We start from the raw sequence: 18,651 nt of genomic DNA, 5'->3' as shown, positions 1-18,651 counted from the left end.
TAATAATTAATTTATTATTTATACCCCGCCCATCTGGCTGGGCCTCCCCAGCCACTCTGGGCGGCTTCCATAAAAACCAAAAATACAGTAAAATATCACACGTTAAAAACTTCCCTGAACAGGGCTGCCTTAAGATGTCTCCTGAATGTCAGGTAGTTGTTTATCGCTTTGACATCTGCTGGAAGGGCGTTCCACAGGGCGGGCGCCACTACCGAGAAGGCCCTCTGCCTGGTTCCCTGTAGCTTTGCTTCTCGCAATGAGGGAACCGCCAGAAGGCCCTCGGCGCTGGACCTCAGCGTCCGGGCAGACTGATGGGGGTGGAGACGCTCCTTCAGGTATACTGGACCGAGGCCGTTTAGGGCTTTAAAGGTCAGCACCAACACTTTGAATTGTGCTCGGAAACGTACTGGGAGCCAATGCAGGTCTTTCAAGACCGGTGTTATATGGTCTCGGCGGCACACCCAGAAGTCATGTTTAGCCTCTGCTGTCAAGTAGCTTGTAGACAATGTGGTTCAGTCACACCGGGGGTGGGGGTGGGGGGTGGGATTACAAGGAACTGTCTTTTGCTGTAATGTGTGGTGGTCTTTTTCATAAACAGGTGTATATTTTACCAGCTGCTTTTCAACTCTGCATTGCAGATTCATATTAAAAAGCTTCCCAACTGATCAATCAAGAGGAACAAAAGAGATCTCCATCCTTTGAAGACTTTTCTACAAAATCCACCCCCCCAATTGCAGAGTGAAGTCACTGAGCATGCACCTTATTTCCAACTCTGACTTCTCAGTGAAACTACCTCTTCTGAAATCTACTGTAGTTGAGAAGATAAGACTCAGCAAGAAAGATTTATTACAATCTAGAAACTGACCGGTATTATTTATCTTGGATCCATGAGTTCCTTCATGACTCTGCTGCCTAAGGATCACAGTATCCCCGATCCAAGTGATAGGGATATGCTACATGGAAGTTGTACATATTGTTACATTCCTCGAAGATGAAAAAAATATAAATACATTTTATGAAGGGGGTACTTTTTGGAGGTCCATTTATTTTGCTAATTCAAGCCCTCTTTTATAGATTATCAGGGATATATATTCAAAAGCATTAGGGGGATTTAATTTATTAAAATGATTTAAAAGTACATATTTTTATGCAGGTAATATAACTCGATGCAGTTGTGTTTTTTTTTTAAACGGATGATCTTACTTCTTGGGTTAACACTACATTTTGCTTTGGTGATGAAGTGACCATATTTTGTAATATACTGCCATGGTTAGGAGTGTTAAATGGGAGTTTAAAGATGAAGCACTTTTGTACCATACTAAGAACGCAACTTTAAAAAGTTATCCTGCACAAAAGTAAATGTGATTTTGCATAGGACAACTTCCCCTATGGCTTATGCCCAAAATCTAGGAGATGTTGTTCAAAGGCATAACATGCAAGGACTTTGAATAGCATTACTTTCTAATGCTCACAGTCCACAATATGTAATCGTAGAAAGCATGTTGAGGAGTTTTGTACTTCAGTATGGTGTGCGAATCTGAAGTTTGATTCATCCTCTCCCATTAAAGGGAAATTTTGATAATGGATTATTCCTTTTTAAACCTTTGTAAAATCTTCCGAAACACAGCCAATTTATTCATTTGGATACAAAAGCGCTCCGATGTTTCCGCATTTACATTTTTGTTTTTGCTTCACATTCTGTTTTGTATGATCTCTGCGCATTCTTATGGAATGACTTAAACTTACCGTTTTATTAGGGATAACAGTGGAAATAGATACACAGTAACCTCAGCTGAGCTTTTTTAAAAATGTGATTTGTCTGTCTTTACTTTCAAGTGTGAAAAGTGATTTTTTCCCCCTTTAAGAGGGCCCAGCTCCCGCTAAAACCATTGCACTCCAGCTGACTGAAGCAAAGGGACTTTGTGTGATTCTAGATGCTTGTTGTCTTTTGTACTTCAAGGAAAAGAAGAAGAGATCCTTGCTTGGTCAGTAGCCTTGAAGAGAGGCAATTCTAGCACTTTGTGCTCTGCAGCACAGTAAACACGCAATAGTATGTAATAATAGTTTTTAAAGAACTCTCTTAACCCTAGCCAAGATGTGAGAAGCTAAGTTGTTGTTGTTGTTTTTTTACCTCAACTGCACACCTGTCACTCATGCAGGTAAACAGAAGTTTACTTAAGTGGTGGTAGTTTGTTTCATGAGCTGAATCTTAAGATAATTCTGCATCTTGGATGCCAGCTTTGCCAAAAAAGAACTGTCTGCCTTCTCTCAAGGGTGAAAACGATTTGTAAAATTTATGCGAATAGTGTCTGCAAATAGGTGTCTGCCCACCTCCCCCCTTTTTTTCTAATAAGTGTCATAATAATACACATTTTTAAATCAAGTTTCAAATTGTTCAAGATGTTTCCACAATAGAGGAGGTCCCCCCCCCATTTTTTTTATTGGTTGAATCTGTCCTATATTTATAGACTAGGTTTGCTGAGACTCTTTCCTTCTCCATTTGGCTGGGAAGAGAAGTATGCGCTTACGATTTTATCTTGTTTTACTACTTTGTGTGTTGCCCAAAGAATGACTGTTATTGGGCATCTAATAAAAATAGTTTAAATTTTTTAAAAAGAGGCTCTCAGCCACTATGCTACACAAGCTATCTTCAAACATCACCTTCCATGAGATCACTGGGTGGCCTTAGGCAAGCCACAATTTCTGTCTTAGCTCCCCATCTGAAATACAGGTATAATGAGACTGCAGGGTGGTTCTAAAGATTTATGAGGCCGTGCAAGGCACTTAAAAACCCAAAGTGCTACATAAACGCTAAGTATTTACAATTGTCATTGAGAAAAGTTGACTGCTGTCTGTGGTGCCAAACTTGCATTGAAATTAGTGTTCGCACAACAGCTATAGGAGCAAGTATTTATGCATTTAGAACCAGTGCTTGATGATCTGGTAACGCCACTGGCCTACTCGAAGGTAGGGTGGGTGGGGGGGGGGGTACGAGAAATTCCAAATTTCAAAGCCAACTTTGTATGTGTTTTGCATGGGGGATAATATGCAGACCTGTATCTCTGATCTGATTTGCTCTGAACAAGCTTTGTAACAGCCCTGGTCTTCCACTTAGCATAGCAAAGCATGGGGGCTACAGCTCCTCATTAAAGGTTGGCAGTATTGCTCCCCAGCTTGTACGCCTAAAAGGTTTGTAAAAATGTGTCAACAGTTGGTGGTATGAATTAAGGGGTTGTTTGATCTTTTGCTGCATAGTATTACTAAATCCCAGAGTCCATCAATCAACACCCCCCCTTCTAAATTCATTCAGTTTGTGGCAACTACCCTTCTAATGCCCTGATTTTTGTCTGCCAAGTCATCAAATTATTGCCTAGAAACCAAAGTGTTGTTTTCCTGCTTTTACCTAGCAGTCCAACTGGGCTTACCCCCCCCCCCCCCAGCAAATGCAACCTAATCGTCCACAGTATATTGAACATGTTGATTCTGGTGTGGGTGGGAGAGAGAACACAAATCAGCCAAAAGCAGGGGGCGTAATACAGAGATCGTGTGGCGAAGCAACCACCAAAAGTCTCCCCTTACTCATTGGAAATAAGAAAAAAAAAAATCCTGTCCTGCAAACGTAAGTTAACTTAATCCAAAACTTCTTTATATCTCTGGCCATTCTACAAAGATGACAAGCCTTTCAAATTAAGTCACATTCCCTGAAGATCAGATTTGTGCGTCACTTGTATTATGGTGTAGCTATTTGCTAAGGTTTTAATATACTATTGTGAATGTTTATAAGCCTTAAAAATAGCTGAGTAGGATGACAGCCAGCAGGTTTGATTTCTTGCTTTTATTAGACTTTGCTAGGAATGATTACAATTTTGGTAAGTGAATGATGTCAGTAGTAATTAGTTCACCAAGGGAGAAATGATGCCCCATCTCCTTATTCCCAGTCCGCTGTGTGGTTGCCAATTTCTGTTTCTGTGCTCGTGGAACCTGCAACTTTGGCCCTGCAGCCAGCCATGTTTCCATTAACCATTGACAGTACTTGCAGTACAATTTATTTTTTTGAGCTAGGTTTTGGTTTTGTTAATCTTGCTGCTATATTTGAAAACCTAACTGGGTCATGTTAACCGTGCCTTTCATCAATGTTCTATGTGCCACAGCTGCCCATGTAATATTTGAAATAAATATTTTGAAAAAGCGTTATTGAATTCTTAGCCTAGTGAAAATATGGAACTCTGTACAGAACAGCTTTCGGATCGGAGGTTTTGTTTTGTTTTTTTTTTTTAAATTGATGTACCACTTTACCATTTGGGTTCTCTCTAACCAAGGCTACTTTAGAAAGGTGCATACCAGGGGTGGGTAACATGTAGCCTGAAGCCCAAATTCTGTCCAACTGCAGGTACAATGGTACCTTGGTACTCAAACAATTTGGCTCCTGAACAAATCGGCTCCCGAACACCACAAACCCGGAATTAAGTGTTCCAGTTTGTGAAAGTTTTTCGGAAGCCGAACGTCCGACGTGGCTTCCACTTGAGCGCAGCCAATCGGAAGCCATGCTTTGGTTTCTGAACATTTTGGAAGTTAAATGGAATTCCGGAATGGATTCCGTTCAACTTCCAAGGTACGACTGTACTTTGAAAACTGTTTACTACTTTGCCGTCTACACAGAAGTAAGCCTACTGAATCCAACTAGGTTTACTTCCAGGTAAAGGGATAGAACAGTAGCCAAAGAAAGTACTTCCACTAGCACAAGGAACTACCTCTCTCACTTTCCATGACTGCTTATATATGTTTTCAGGAGAGAGGGGAAGTTCAATTGTGCAAGCAGGAAATTGTTGAGCTAGCAGAAGTACTGTAGGAAACTGTGCTTTGTAATACTCATATTTGTTAACAAAGCTGTTTATAAATAGCAAAGTCAATGCCTTTTCAATGTTGCACACAGTTGTTCTTAAAAAATATTTATTACAGTAATGTACAACTTTTCCATTAGGAAGGGACTGCAAGAGAATACAGAATCACTATAAGTCTGCAGTTGTAAATACATTTTTTAAAAACCAAAACTTTGTACACACTGATCTACAGTGAAGAATAAGTTATTTACAGTAATTTACAGGAGCATCTCACCTTTGCTGACAGTGGTACAAGAGGCAAGAACAAGCAATTCATTATAAAGGCTGCAGTTTATTTCACTCTGTACGTATAGAAAACACAAAGCATTTTTGTGAAATTCCATCCCATCGCTAATGAAACCACATAGAGGAGGATGAGAAGTGCAAACGGGTAGAGAAGGATGACTGTGTTCTTCAGGAACGGCAAAGCTGAAAGTAGGAGATAGTTTCAAGAGTGAGAAAGCATGCAATTTTCTGAAGGTGGCAATGGCAAGGAACATCACAATCATCTTAATATTGACAGTCCTCAACAAAAAATTCATGCCTAAAATAACTACTGTTTCTAGTAAACGCATGCCCCTCCCATCCTTTACAGAAAAGAACAACTTGAATCAGGTGGCTAAGATGTGGCCTTCCCTGATGTCATTGAATTATTAACTCCCAGCATCCCCAGGCAGCATAGGCAGAGGATGAAAAGAGCTGTAGTCCTGCAAGATATAATAGGGCTACCAGATGTCCCCGTTTCCCGGGGACAGTCCCTGGATTTGCAAATAAGTCCCTGGACAAATTCCATCCCAGGAATGTCCCCGGATTTAATCAATTGTCCCCAGGAAACGCAGCAGCAGTCTCAGCAGCCCGGAGCAGTTGGATCTGGCTGGCTTCAGGAGCTGCTCGGAAGTCCCCATATGATGGTGGTGCAGGGGCTCTAAGATGCAGCTTCCGGGCTGCCTCCACCTTCTCTGACCCCAGCAACTAAGCTGTGAAGGGAGGCTTCATGCTGCCTATCGGAGCAGCCTCCCAACTCCTATTTGCATGCAAGCAGGAGGGTGGTGGGGATCTCCCAGCTGTGAAGGGAGGCTTCAAGCTGTGTGCAAGCAGGAATGGGGCTGCTCCGATGGGAAAGGAGGCATTGTGCTGCCCGAGCCTCGTTACCACCCAGGCTCATGGAGAAAGGAGATAGAAGCTTCAGAGGAAGGGGAAACATGGTGGCTGAGGTCAAGGCAGTGGCCACCCCTCTGTCACTGCCATTGCTGCAGCATCAGTGTCCCGAACGTGTAGCATTTATTTTATGTAAAGTGTCCCCGGATTCATTGAAAAAAATCTGGTAACCTTACGATATAAGGCACGGCCACATGTCCTCCCGCCATTCTTAAACTTCGTCTCTTTGGAATCTGGCATGTTCATAAATATATAACCCAAAGGATTGCACAACTGGCCCTGTGGCGCTTCGACCTTGCTTCTTGAGCAACATCAACTACCTCCCAACCATACTGCATCACAAACCCATGTTTAAAATTGAGTGAAAGTCCAGAATTTCACTGTCTGTTGCCCAACTGATACTGTCAACTCTATCCTAGGCAGCAATAGCAAACTCGCTCTCCCCATATGGGTTCTGCACCATGCACACGAAAAACAGGGTAGAGAAAGGCAGGTTTGTAGAATGCAAAAAATACTAAGGAAATCCCCTAAGGGGGAAACTCTACACCCCCCCACAAATAAACACACAGAAGGCTGACTTCACACATTCTCACCCACAGGGACAAAAGCATGCATAGCTGTAAGCCAGTATAGCTTCTGTTGGCTCCACATTTGCAAGCGCAGTACTTTCACAAAGGGATGCAGAGTCACGTGGCAGGTCAGTTAAAGCCACTACATATTACACAGCATTTCAAGTAACGATGCTGTGCAAAGCTTGTAGAGTTGCTGTCAGAGTGAGCCCTCCCCTGATGCTTATCATAAAGTTTACTCATACTGAAACAGGGATTTAGCAAAAAAGGACTGGGAAGAAGGCACTATTCTTGTTGCTAACTAGGTTGCAAAGGCTTCGATACTTACCACTGTACCCTAGAAAGGTCACGTAGATGTAATAACCAATTGCAGTCAGCCAGAAAGTATTCCCAACGAAATAGCCAATAAACGAATTCAATAAAATTACGTCTGCAAGAGAGAAAACCAAAGTTTCTTAACCCAGTGAACTTCTGCTCACTGAAGGTCCCCAAAAGGGCACTGTGTACCATTGGGGTGTTGCCTCCAGTAAGATACAGGAACAGACTGGAGCTCACTGTGGAAAAGCCACTATGGAACACTTTAGAGAAGGTCCATGGAGCTCTTCAGCTGATCCAAAGCGAGCTGCTGGCCATGTCCTTTGACAGGCTAGCCTTGCCTGAAGCCACCTCCAAACTCACATAAGCAGGGCCTAAGCACTTGTCTGCCTGCCCTCAGAGGAGGCAACTGTGAACACACCAAAAGGGTCAGGTCAAAGAGCAACTGCCTCAGCCAGAATCATCATGTCTCCCCATTTCTCCCAGACCAGCACTAAGCATGGTTGTGAGGGAACCCAATCCAGAAGACTCCTCAGGGGGGGAAAAAGCCTGGTTGAGGTACTAAACCATGGCATGAAGCAGTGCCAGGTTTGCAGACTCTTACTGTCAGAAAAGAATACCCCCCCAACTAGCCCAGGAAATAGGGGAAGGAAAGGGAGGGAGAAACCAGAAATTGGGGTGGGGCGGGGCGGGGCGTAAAACCTCTCTGAAAAAGAAACAAGAGGCAGTGGCTAGTCAGAAACAGAGCCCAGCCCATAGACAACCTCTTGGTCTGGAAGGTAGGGAGTTTCTCCTCCTCCAGAAGAAGAAAATTGCAGGATTTTGCCTCTCTGATCCTGCAGGAGCCACCATCGCTATAGGGCGTGATGCCCCCCAGGATCCTCCCGGTGAATTACAGTGTCAGCACAAAGCAAGAGAAGGCAAAAAATGCTTCAAGTCAGGGAAGGGAAGGTTTACTTACAATGGATGAAGAACAGCTGTATGAAATGTAAGATGACGAGAAGTGGATAAAAAGCATTCAAATGAACATCAAAGGCATATCCCCACTCTACGTCACAGTCTCTGTTCGGGTGCTTTGTCAAGTACTTATTGGAGATGAACCTTGGGGAGGGGGAGAGAATTTGGAACAGACATGTTAAAAAATAGTATGCAAACTTTGACAATTTCAACTTTTTGGTGAAATTACAGCCTAGAAAAATTAATCCTTGCTATTTTCCATTTTTCGTATTCTGAAGAACACAAATGCATTTATGGACTTACAGGGCTCTGGTAAGGATTACTGAAAAAACTACAACATAGGAAATATTTTTGATTCCCTAGAAGCCAGCTAAACAAATCTACATGTCAGTAAGAAGACTGCGGAACCAGGGCAAGAGGGGAAAGGTTATTCCCCTATCCTGTAACTGATGCAATATGGCCTTCTATATACTAACTCTGAATATACTGTCCTAGTAATTCTGTACAGTGGTGCCTTGCAAGACGAAATTAATCCGTTCCGTGAGTCTCTTCGTCTTGTGGTTTTTTCGTCTTGCGAAGCACGGCTATTAGCGGCTAAGCGGCTATTAACAGCTTAGTGGCTTTAAGAAAAAGGAAACAAACTCGCAAGAACTCGCAAGACGTTTCGTCTTGCAAAGCAAGCCCATAGGGAAATTTGTCTTGTGGAACGACTCAAAAAACGCAAAACTCTTTCGTCTAGTGAGTTTTTCGTCTTGTGAGGCATTCGTCTTGCAGGGCACCACTGTAGTCCTAGTCCCTTGCACATTTTCTCTCTCGCTGCAATGCACAAATATTTTAAAGATAAAACTGATTAACATGGCAGCCAATTTAACAGCTGAAGTGAGTACTTTTCCATCTCCATGGCTACCTTCAGAAACATACCCTTATATTTAAGTACATAACAGCCCAGAATTACTTAAACATTAAATATTTTCTTTTTGCCAGATTTTGAACTGAAACCTTCTGCTGGAACAGCACTGTACATCTAGCCCAGAGATGAGAAATCTGTCTACTTAAACTCTTCTTCCTTACAAGTAGACAAACTTAGGACTGTAGCTGAAGGTTCCAGCAATCATATTCTATACAGCAAGATTCAAACTTCTCAAAAAACCACCCAACTCTACTCAGGTTGTTTTAAAGACTTACCACATGAAAGTTGCAATTAGAAGGCCAACTCCTACGCAGTCTATAAAGATGACCCAGAGCAGCAGCTTTATCATTTCAACAAAGCCCAAGCCCAACACAAAGCCAAATCCTATAGTGGATACTGAAGGAGGAAGACGAACAGCAGAGACAGAGGATTAACTCTTGACACGCAAGTAGGTTGAAACAATACCCATTTGCTCTCAGAATTTCTTTCACTTAATTTTGCTTGTAATTTTACTTTTAATTTTACTACAAGTACTTGTAGCATGTTTAGTGCTGTGCTGTTTAAGGCTTATAGCATAAAATTGTTGGGTATATGCATACAACTAGGATTTGCAAGAGTAAAATGTGTGGGCTGTACTACATGTACACAAATAAAGCAAGAAATGGGCAACTGTGTGATCTCTGGCACATGTTTGTGTAGGATGTGGGACATCAACACAAATAAAGTTAAACCTTTCTGTTCATAAAAAAGCCAATCACGCATTGTTGCACAGTGCAGAAATAAACAAATCCACAATGTAAGTTCTCAGATGGCAGAATTTCTGCCTGCCTCATAATTTTGCCAGGGTAATTGGATTTTTATCACTTAGGGCAGACACAGGCAAACTCGGCCCTCCAGGTGTTTTGGGACTACAACTCCCATCATCCCTAGCTAACAGGACCAGTGGTCAGGGATGATGCGAGTTGTAGTCCCCAAACATCTGGAGGGCCAAGTCTGCCTATGCCTGACTTAGGGCTTGTCATTCTTTGTCACATGCCAGGGATCACAGAACTGAGAATTTTAAAACCATGCAATGCACAGAACAGATTGGCTGTGGACTGCAGGATGAAGTAACTGAAGCCAAAATGTGAGGGAATCTATCATTGTGGATGTGGCAGATATTGCAATCATAGTTTATTCACTGCTTATTGTTTTCATGGATGAGGCGCAAGAGGGAATGTGTAGGAACACATGTTCCCCACTGAATGAAATTATATAAGCATGGGTTTTACACAGAAAAAGCTACAGCAGTACAAATGATGCATTTTTCTGGAGCAAGCCCAGCTCTGGTCAACTATTCCCTGTACGGTATTCAATAAATTTCTCAGGCACTCACCGCATAGCCAGATACTCAGCAACACAAGGAAAGCTGGGTCATCTCTTGCCCACTGGTCTTTTGTTTGTTTCCTGTAATGGAAGTTCCTGTACACTTTCTGTGGTGAAGTGAATAGATACAGCATCTGCCACAGAGCAAACTCAAAGTCCATATGCCGAAAGTGAAGGAGTCTCCTCAAGTATTTGTAGCGCTTGAACCCTGCTGTGTGCCTGGCTGCCTCCCTAGAGTTTAAAGAGCCGTTGTCATGATCTAGGGAATTAAGAGACGTGGTAGGCAACATCTTGCTGAAAAGGAAAGAAAACAGACCAATGGATTTTAAAAAACAAACAAAATAAAGGTGCAAGTTATCACATTTAGGTTACAATCCTTAAACACACATATCTCAGAGTGAACACCAAGGAACAAATTGGGGATCGCTGCCAAATAAACATAGAGAATTTTGCCAATGGAGGTCTTTTGAAGCTCAACTGCAGACATGCTCCCTTAGAATCTAGTGGATCTTACTGCCCTCTGAGCAGGCTTAGAATGACACGCCCTTGTCACATGACCTCACTTTGTTCTTTACCCTACCTGAAAACAATGCAATGTAACTGTGATGGCAATGTCTTAACAGTGGACACAGCTCATATCAAGTTCAAGATCTCTCAGTAACTGCACAAACTTGGGCACCTGCAATCTCCTTTGCTCTTTTAGAAGTACAAGGACATGGATGCAATCATAACCATATTCCTTCCTTCCTCAGTCCCAGAGGGCTTCGCGAGCACGTAATTCAACACTTGGCAACTGGATAAAGCTCAATCCTACTCTTTTCTACCCACAATAGACTAAAAGTCTGTTCAAAATAGAGGAGGCATCAATGTAGCTAGTTATGGTGGCATAGCAGTGGATGAAGAAAGTTGGCAGAAGCAAGCAGAAGGAAATGGAGCAGGTGAGCAGAGCTGGGATGAGCAACTGCCCTTCAATAATCTGTACAACTACTAAAGAGCTTGCTTTCAAGTAATGCTGCAATCACAGAACAACCATTGGCACCAACTGGACATCCAAGTAGATATACTTAATATCACAGACTGTTTTCTTAAATCCACTTTGTCCTGTTGCCATTGTTAACAGCTTATTGCAACCCTGACTCTGTGGCTGTTACATACATGCAAGCAGCAGCAGGGCTGTCAGGGCAGGACTTCAGGGCAGATGTTCAGGACTTCATCCAGCAGAGTGAGCCAGAGAGCCTCCAAATGCATCAGGGCTAGCTTATCACATTTTGAAATATATGATACAGTACACACTATCATTTAAAGATAACCTTCCTCATTTGTGGAAGTCCTGACTATTCTCCTTTTGGGCTTTCCCCTCCATTAAATGCTCTTCCATACAAATAAATTCCTTCCACACACAAAAACTGGGGGAGCCTAGTCTTTCTTCCCACCATCTAGGCCTAGCTCAGATGCAGCAAGAACCCCACAGCTCATTGTTGCAGCCACTGGCCTTAGTCTTGTACACTCCCACTTGACCTTTGCCTATGATTAGAGATGTATTTTTCTGGTACCAAACACATTTTCCATCTCACTGAAAATGAGGCCTAAGCAAGAACCAGATCCTGCACCATGACTTCGTGAAGCACTCCTGAAAGCTTCGCGACGAAACTTTACAAGTTTGTTAACAAAGGGTTAAAAATGAGTCTCCGTCATATGCATTTCTCAAATGCCAAGCAACTCTGGTGCGTAAGAATTTAAAATGAACAAGGATGAAAGTTCCAGCATCACGCGGACAAGAAAAAAAGCAAACAAGCAACAAGTTAGCTACTATTCCGCCCCCCCATGACTTACAATACAACAGACATGTCCAACTCCCAAGAGACTGTGATCTACTCACAGAATTAAAAAAACAAACAAACTGGCAGTGATCAACCCACTGTCATTGGAGGGAGGAGGAGTGTGCATGTGTAGGGTGGGTGGATTGCCCAGAGTTGTTGAGCTTTTTAAGGGGATGATTACAAAGAGGTTTTTTTAGCCCGCCCCCCAATAACCTTTTGTGCTTGATAAGGATCCCACAATCTACCAGGAACAGCCGGGGATCTACTGGTAGATCACGATCTACTGGTTGGACATCCCTGCAATACAAGATTCCCAAATGGCCAGTTAGGGCTGGGAATGGAGAAAGCACAGTGGACATGGATGTGGAAGGAAAGCCAGCCAGTCAAGGAGACTGGACAGGTAATAAAAGGCAGAGAACGAACATTTGCAAAGGTGGTGAAGAAGGAGAAGGAGGATTATTTATTATTTATACCCCGCCCATCTGGCTGGATACAGAACAGAAATAGCTAAGAAAAGACATAACAGCCCGTATTTTGAGAATATGCCACCCAGCCAGCTGACTGGGTGCGGTTTGTTTAGAGTGGATAAAGTCAGGGAAAAGGCAGCTGGTCGCTTTTAGCAAAAACCCAAGGAGTTTCAAGCTGCCTGTCCCACCCCACCCCACCCCACCCCACCCCACCTGGTGTGTCAGTGGCTGAGTGGGTATGGATAATTTCACACGGGCTCGACACGGGTGTAGGGGGTGCGTGTAAATGCGGGGAGCAGGTGCTGCTGAGGGAGGGGCCAGAAGGAGGACGCGGAACCTGAGCGTTCCAGAACCGCGAGCGAGAGAACTCACGGAACGTTCCGCGGCCGCTTCCGCCCCGCGCAGAACTGCGGCTCCCGGCCCCGACGTCCTGCGTCCCTCAGGCGACGACGCTTCGGGGGGGGGAGCGGAAGGCGGAGGGGCGCGCGCCTCTCCTCCCCACCCTCCAACAGGAGCTCGCCTTCTGCCGCCTATCAGCCGCCGCCGCTGCCAACTCACAGCAGCTGATCTGCGTGTTTTCCTCAGTAACTTCCGGCAAAAGGGACCCTCCCCAAGGCGCAGGCGCGCCGAGGTGTATGACGGGTAGGCCCCGCCCAAAACGGATGGTGGAGAGGACGACGGTTAGACGTCGGTTGCGCACACAGAGCTTTAATACAAAAAGTGTAGACCGTCCCCTCACTTTACATTCTGTGCTTGAGCAATTTCTTTCCCCTTCCCCTTTGACGGCAAACAGCAAGACTTTTAAACGAAGCCGTGGTTGGGCAGGATGTTCTCAAAGGACAAAGTAGAAGAGAAACTTCTTCCTTTTGCTGCTGCTGCTTTGTTTGTGTGGGTGTGCCACTGGCAAGTCACCTCTACACTAAAAAAAAAAAGGACAGCTCTATTAAATGTACTTGCTCTATGTTAAAAAAATGGCTCCTCGGAGGGGAAACAGGAAGTGACGTGTAGTTCCCTGCGACCTTTCAGTAACTCCCTGCGCAGGTGAGAAGGGTCGGCCAAGATGGCGGCCGCCATCGCTGCTGGGGTTGCGGTGGGCAGCGGCTGGGGCTGCTGAAGGCGCCGCCGGTCGTGAGACAACACCGAGAAGCGGCGCCAGGCGGAAACCGGCCGCCACGATGCCCAAGTACTACGAGGATAAAGAGAAGGATTTCCGCGCCTGCGCAGGGGTGCGCGAGGACCTGAGGGCTTGCCTGCTGGAGAGCGACTGTGTCATCCAGGTACATACCCTCCAACATTTCTCCGATGAAATTAGGGACACCTTGGTCCATAATAAAAATAAATAAATAAATAAATAAATAATTTTATTATTTATACCCCGCTTATCTAATTGGGTTGCCCCAGCCACTCTGTGCAGCTATATAAAAACACCACGACTTAAAATGTCTTCTAAAGGCTGTGTAATTATTTATCTCCTTGGCTTTTGGGTTGTATAACTGCAGGGCTTTTTTTCAGAGCGGGAACTCACCAGAATTGAGTTCTGGCACCTCTCAGATGGACACCGTTGACATTATAAGAGAACAAGGGAGGTATTCATTGTGAGTTCCGGCATCCCCTTTTCCCAAAAAGAAAGAAAGAAAGAAAGCACTGCATAGCTCCATACTCTCCAACATTTCTCTGATTGAAATAGGGCCGTCCTAAGGAAAAGTGGGACGTTCTGGGATCGAATCAAAAACCAGGAAGGCATCTGTAAATCTAGGACTTGTCCCTGCAAAATAGGGGCACTTGGAGGGTCTGTGGGTAGAGAATGGCTTCAGAGACTGGTATATCGTTAATTCAGATGAGATTGAGAAAATTGGGTGTAAAACTCTTGTCGCCAGGGGAAATTCCCCATTTCTTGCTGGTTTTCAATGTGCTGTGAAGGAGACCTTTTCGTTCCACAAGATTTCATTTGGGTCTTGCTGAGCCCTACCTAGTTGCTTTTAAACACATTTTCCTGTTGTAGTCTCTTGTGTTCTTTTAAATTGTTTGTTACTATTGTTTTTAATCAGGTTGCAACTTGCCTTGGGAAGATTTTATTTTTGATACAACTTGTGTTCCTGCTGAATAAATATGCTGGCTGCTCACTTTAATATCTTTTATGACAGGAAGGGAAAGGGCCCAAACTGTGCTTGAAGGAAGGCCATTGCAAAGGATTACTAGTTTCATTTTTTGAATGCAAAAGATCATTGGTGAGTAGGTGAATTGTACTGCAGATTGTGGCCACGTTAAAAAATATGTACCATAGTATGTTACATATAAGACACAACTGAAAGATTTTTAATTGTTATGGGTTTGTTGGGGGCCAAATTCCCCTAAATTCCTGGGTGTCAGATCCTCCCCATAATTTCTGGATGTAATAGAAGTTGGAATTAATCAGAGTTTGGTTAAACTTTGCCGAAAACAGAAGCCCTGTGGATTTAGTTATGCTAATAAGGCAACCCAGCTCTGCAGAGCTAACTGGATGGGCCGTGAGCAGGAGGCAAAGGCTGGTGTTGGCCCATCAAGAAAACCATCAGAGGCAAGACAGCCAGGCAAGGGTATTGGGACCCCTTCTCTGCTGGGTGCTCATGGGTAGAGGCAAAAGCCAGGTTTAGGGTGTCAATATTGAATGACTAGGCTGTGGGGGAGGTCCTTGGAGTTTTGCTTCTCCATGTGAGCTGGGGATATGACAGGCAGGCTGTAAGAGACACAGAGGATGGCTTTTGCTCACCTTTGAATCCAGTGCTGCCCTTAAGGGGGAAGCCGGGCCCTCATAGGATGTGAGTGCTCTGCAATCCTTTCATCTAGGTGCAAGTTGTATATATGTGCAAATAAAATCATATATTTTAAAAAAGCAGAGTCTCTGTTATGCCTCATTGTCCCAAAAGGGAACGCAGAACCAGGTAAGCACCCCTGCAGCCCCTGGAATATTGCACTACTTGTGGAGATTGGGGTGGTGCTGTAACAATATCAGTGGTGTTACAAATTTGTTATTGCTTGCAAGTGTTGCTTTTGTTTTATTTACAGTAGCATTGCTGTTCCACTGATCATGAAAGGTAACAGTTAAAATAAAAGCCATGGGATATTTAGTGTGCCAGTTTAGGTAAATATTAGGTTAAAATATACAGAAATGTATTGAGAAAAGTTAACCATATTTTAAAATAAATAAAAGAAGCATGATGTCTTGGCCCTCGTTGCCAAAAGAAGAATATGAACTCCCAGTTCGGTTTCTGCCAAAGATTTTAACACATGAATCAAAATGGTACATAGGTAAGGCACAGGTTTAGGTGCAACAGGTACATAAGAGGTATAGACACATGGTAACGCTCAAGTTAAGACATTGATCCAACAACCAACATGCCCCCTGTATCTTCTTTTTGAAGAGCAGGGCAGGGACAGCTCTTAGCGTAGCAGCCTGCCAGAGTCCAGAGATTGGGCAAGCATCCAGGCACTCTTCTGAATGGGTTGGGTGTGCAATATTTGTTTGCATAGGTGCTGGCATTTCCATGTCCTTGAAGACAGGGTTGGCGTTGGTGTCAGCTCAGCATCCAATTTACTCTCAGTCATCTGCCTATGAGGTGGCAGCTCTACACTGACCGCTTAGTAACTTTTTATACTAAACATTCTTGCAGTAGCTTGAACTTCTTGTCCGGCTGCCTGGGCTCATAATCCAATGATGTAAATCATTTCATTGGACTGCATTTGGAATGTCTTAATTGGAGGCTAGTTCAACACCATAGATCTGCACTGTCTGTCAAGTCTCTATGCCATAAAAAAATTACCCAGAGTTTTGAAGCTAGGTGTTGTCAGTATGTTGAAGACAATCAGCTGTTTATTTATTTCAGCGTCCATGAGTGGTAGTCTTGGCCCTAAATTCAACAGTGTCTGGATACTATGGGATAGTGGATGAGGTTAAACAAATGTAAGTTAAATCCAGACAAGGTGGGGGTGATGCTGGTGAGCAAACCCAATGATTTTGGGAGACTTGGTATTTATATCTTCTTTGAGTACACACTGCACTGAAGCCTCTTCAGAGCCTTAGAGTTCTGGAAAAACAGGTAATGTCAGTGGCAAGGTGTGCCTTTTATCAAGTGCATCTGTTGTGCAGCTGACCCATTTTAGAGCAGGGAAACCTCACCATGCTAACTTGTGCTTTCATAAGTTTGAGGATTGACTGCTGTGAATGTTTTAATATGGCACTTCACTTGAAGATTGTTTGAAAACTGCAACTGATGCATATTGCCACAGCCTGTTGTTATCTGATGGATATGTGGGGACGGGTATGAACATATCCAGTACGCACTGCTGTTTTTCTAAGACTACCAGCATGAAACAACACACGTTATATATACCTCCTCTCTCTATAATCCCCCTTTCCAGTTAAGATCTTTTTATCAGACCTGCTTTCTTCATCTTCATTATATGTGGTAAAATTATCAACAGCTAGGGATCCTCATAGTGTAGTTACCTCAATTGCAGTGACTTTCTGAGGCTGGTGAGACTAGTTCCTACCTTCCTTATGGCCTTAAAAGGGGATACAATATGTGCTTAATTGGGGGTGGCTTTGGAGGGTGGCATGATGGTTGTCCAATGGAAATCCCTATTTATTATTTTTCTTTTTTACTGCTGAGCTTATTGTTTTCATTGTGTTCATTTTATTTGGTGGGTTTTTAATTGCATTTTTATCTTAAATCTGGGAATGATTGCATAGAACAATTTAAAATAAACTAAGGGTCATAACTTTTTAATGGTTCTGTCTCTTGTATCTTTTTATAAGGCACCATTGAAACTGGTAGTTGTAGTATTAGAGTGTTAATGGTTGTAATATAAAACTTGTTTTTTCTTAAAAGCTGGATAACAGAGCAAGATTCAGAGGAAGAAAGGGATACTGAAGACTCTCCATTACGAAGCAGCAAGCAGGGGCAATCTTGGATGCACTGACACCTTGAGATTAAAGACTGGAATGAAGAAATTACCTTCTGCATTTCCCTAAACTCTGTTTCACTTCTATGGAAATTATTTGTGTTCTAAGTACTGAATGCCTGAAGCTGCTAAATGCTAGAACTACTACAGTGAAAATAAAATCTGGCCATTTGTGGTGATCACATTTTAAATGAAATGTATTGCATCTTCATAAGCACTTTAGAGTCCTTCACCTGAAATGCTTCATTTTTGGATTACTTCCTCTTGGGGTTCAATGGTTGGATAAGTTTTGTCTCCCAAGTTATAAAGTATTTTTGTACTAGCCTTTCTTTTTGGTATTCTGCAGTGATACAGAGGTTGTCAGCTAGCTTCACATAAGAGATAGGTATTCTGATCTAGGAAGAGATATCTAGGTGTGGGACCGGTGTCATAACCATGCTGCAATGCTGCCTCTGAAAACAGTTTGGAAACTTCAACTGGTGCAGAATTCAGCAGCCAGGTTGCTCACTGGGGCAACACGGTTTGAGCATATACTACGAATCCTGGCACAACAAATTTATTTCCGGGCCCAATCCAAAGTGCTGGTTTTGACCTATAAAACCTTAAACAACTCAGGACCCCCAATTATCTCAAGGTCTGCCACTCCCTATATGAACCTACCAGACCCTGCAATCCTCATCTGAGGCCCTGCATGTCTCGCTTCCATGAGAGGTCTAAAGGGTAGCAAAACGAGAACAGGCCTTTTCTGCAGTGCCTCCCCATTTGTTGAATGCTTTCCCCAGGGTGGCGAAAATATTCCTCTTCACCAAGGCCTTTGACTGTTTAAACAGTCTATGGCCTTTTAAATGTGTTGGGGTGGTTATTGGGGTTTTAATTTTTGTTACTATGTTTTGTGTTTTTATACTGTAAATGGCCCTGTGATCTTTGGATGAAGGGTGGTGTATAAATTTAATAAATAATGATTATGCTCAACCAAGCCAAGTCCTGTGGAACTAGCTGTATCTCTGCAGATGGGGATGTGCATTTGCATGCAGACTCCTAGAAATAATACTACCAGAGAAACTGCCAAGATTTGGATGTGAACTGTTATGACTATGTAGTCCAATTTGATTTCTGCCTCAGAGTATAGAAGTAACTGCAAGCTTTCACATTCCAGATATCAACTGGTATTATTCTACTGGCAATAGTTTCAGAACTAGGACATTTTGATATTGCTTTTTAAATTTTCCCTTTCCGGCAAGCATGCTTCCATTATGTATTGGAATTGAA

The 18,651-nt window shown here is 43.2% G+C and overlaps 3 protein-coding genes across 4 annotated transcripts in view; 2 read left to right on the top strand and 1 right to left on the bottom strand.

Annotated features, from left to right (window-relative positions):
- The window catches only part of MGAT4A (alpha-1,3-mannosyl-glycoprotein 4-beta-N-acetylglucosaminyltransferase A), a 53,487-nt gene extending 49,298 nt beyond the window's left edge, over positions 1-4,189 (top strand). Inside the window, exon 16 of the mRNA XM_082220116.1 lies at positions 639-4,189. Within this exon, the coding sequence (XP_082076242.1) occupies positions 639-665 (27 nt within the window). The 3' untranslated portion in view covers positions 666-4,189. The remainder of the gene's footprint in view (positions 1-638) is intronic.
- Positions 4,190-4,933: 744 nt separating this feature from the next.
- UNC50 (unc-50 inner nuclear membrane RNA binding protein) lies at positions 4,934-13,140 on the bottom strand. 2 transcript variants are annotated; one of them, XM_082220169.1, is made up of 6 exons: positions 12,814-13,140; positions 10,165-10,448; positions 9,065-9,185; positions 7,884-8,023; positions 6,936-7,037; positions 4,934-5,309 (listed from the first exon to the last, which is right to left on the bottom strand). In XM_082220169.1, exons 2-6 carry the CDS (start codon positions 10,442-10,444, stop codon positions 5,173-5,175), a joined length of 780 nt encoding a protein of 259 aa, XP_082076295.1. In that variant the 5' UTR covers positions 10,445-10,448; positions 12,814-13,140; the 3' UTR covers positions 4,934-5,172. The 2 variants fall into 2 exon arrangements, with proteins under 2 accessions (XP_082076295.1, XP_082076296.1); XM_082220170.1 differs by having other exon boundaries at positions 13,000-13,124.
- A 323-nt stretch (positions 13,141-13,463) lies between these two features.
- On the top strand, positions 13,464-18,358 carry COA5 (cytochrome c oxidase assembly factor 5). Its single transcript, XM_082220182.1, has 3 exons — positions 13,464-13,718; positions 14,586-14,669; positions 17,310-18,358. The coding sequence occupies exons 1-3, from the start codon at positions 13,617-13,619 to the stop codon at positions 17,349-17,351; spliced, it is 228 nt and encodes a 75-aa protein (XP_082076308.1). The 5' UTR covers positions 13,464-13,616; the 3' UTR covers positions 17,352-18,358.
- The last annotated feature ends 293 nt before the right edge of the window (positions 18,359-18,651 follow it).

This window comes from Podarcis vaucheri (genome assembly GCF_965113315.1).
Source record: "Podarcis vaucheri genome assembly, chromosome: 4".
Taxonomy (NCBI): domain Eukaryota; kingdom Metazoa; phylum Chordata; class Lepidosauria; order Squamata; family Lacertidae; genus Podarcis; species Podarcis vaucheri.
This window is presented reverse-complemented; position numbering and strand designations above follow the sequence as displayed.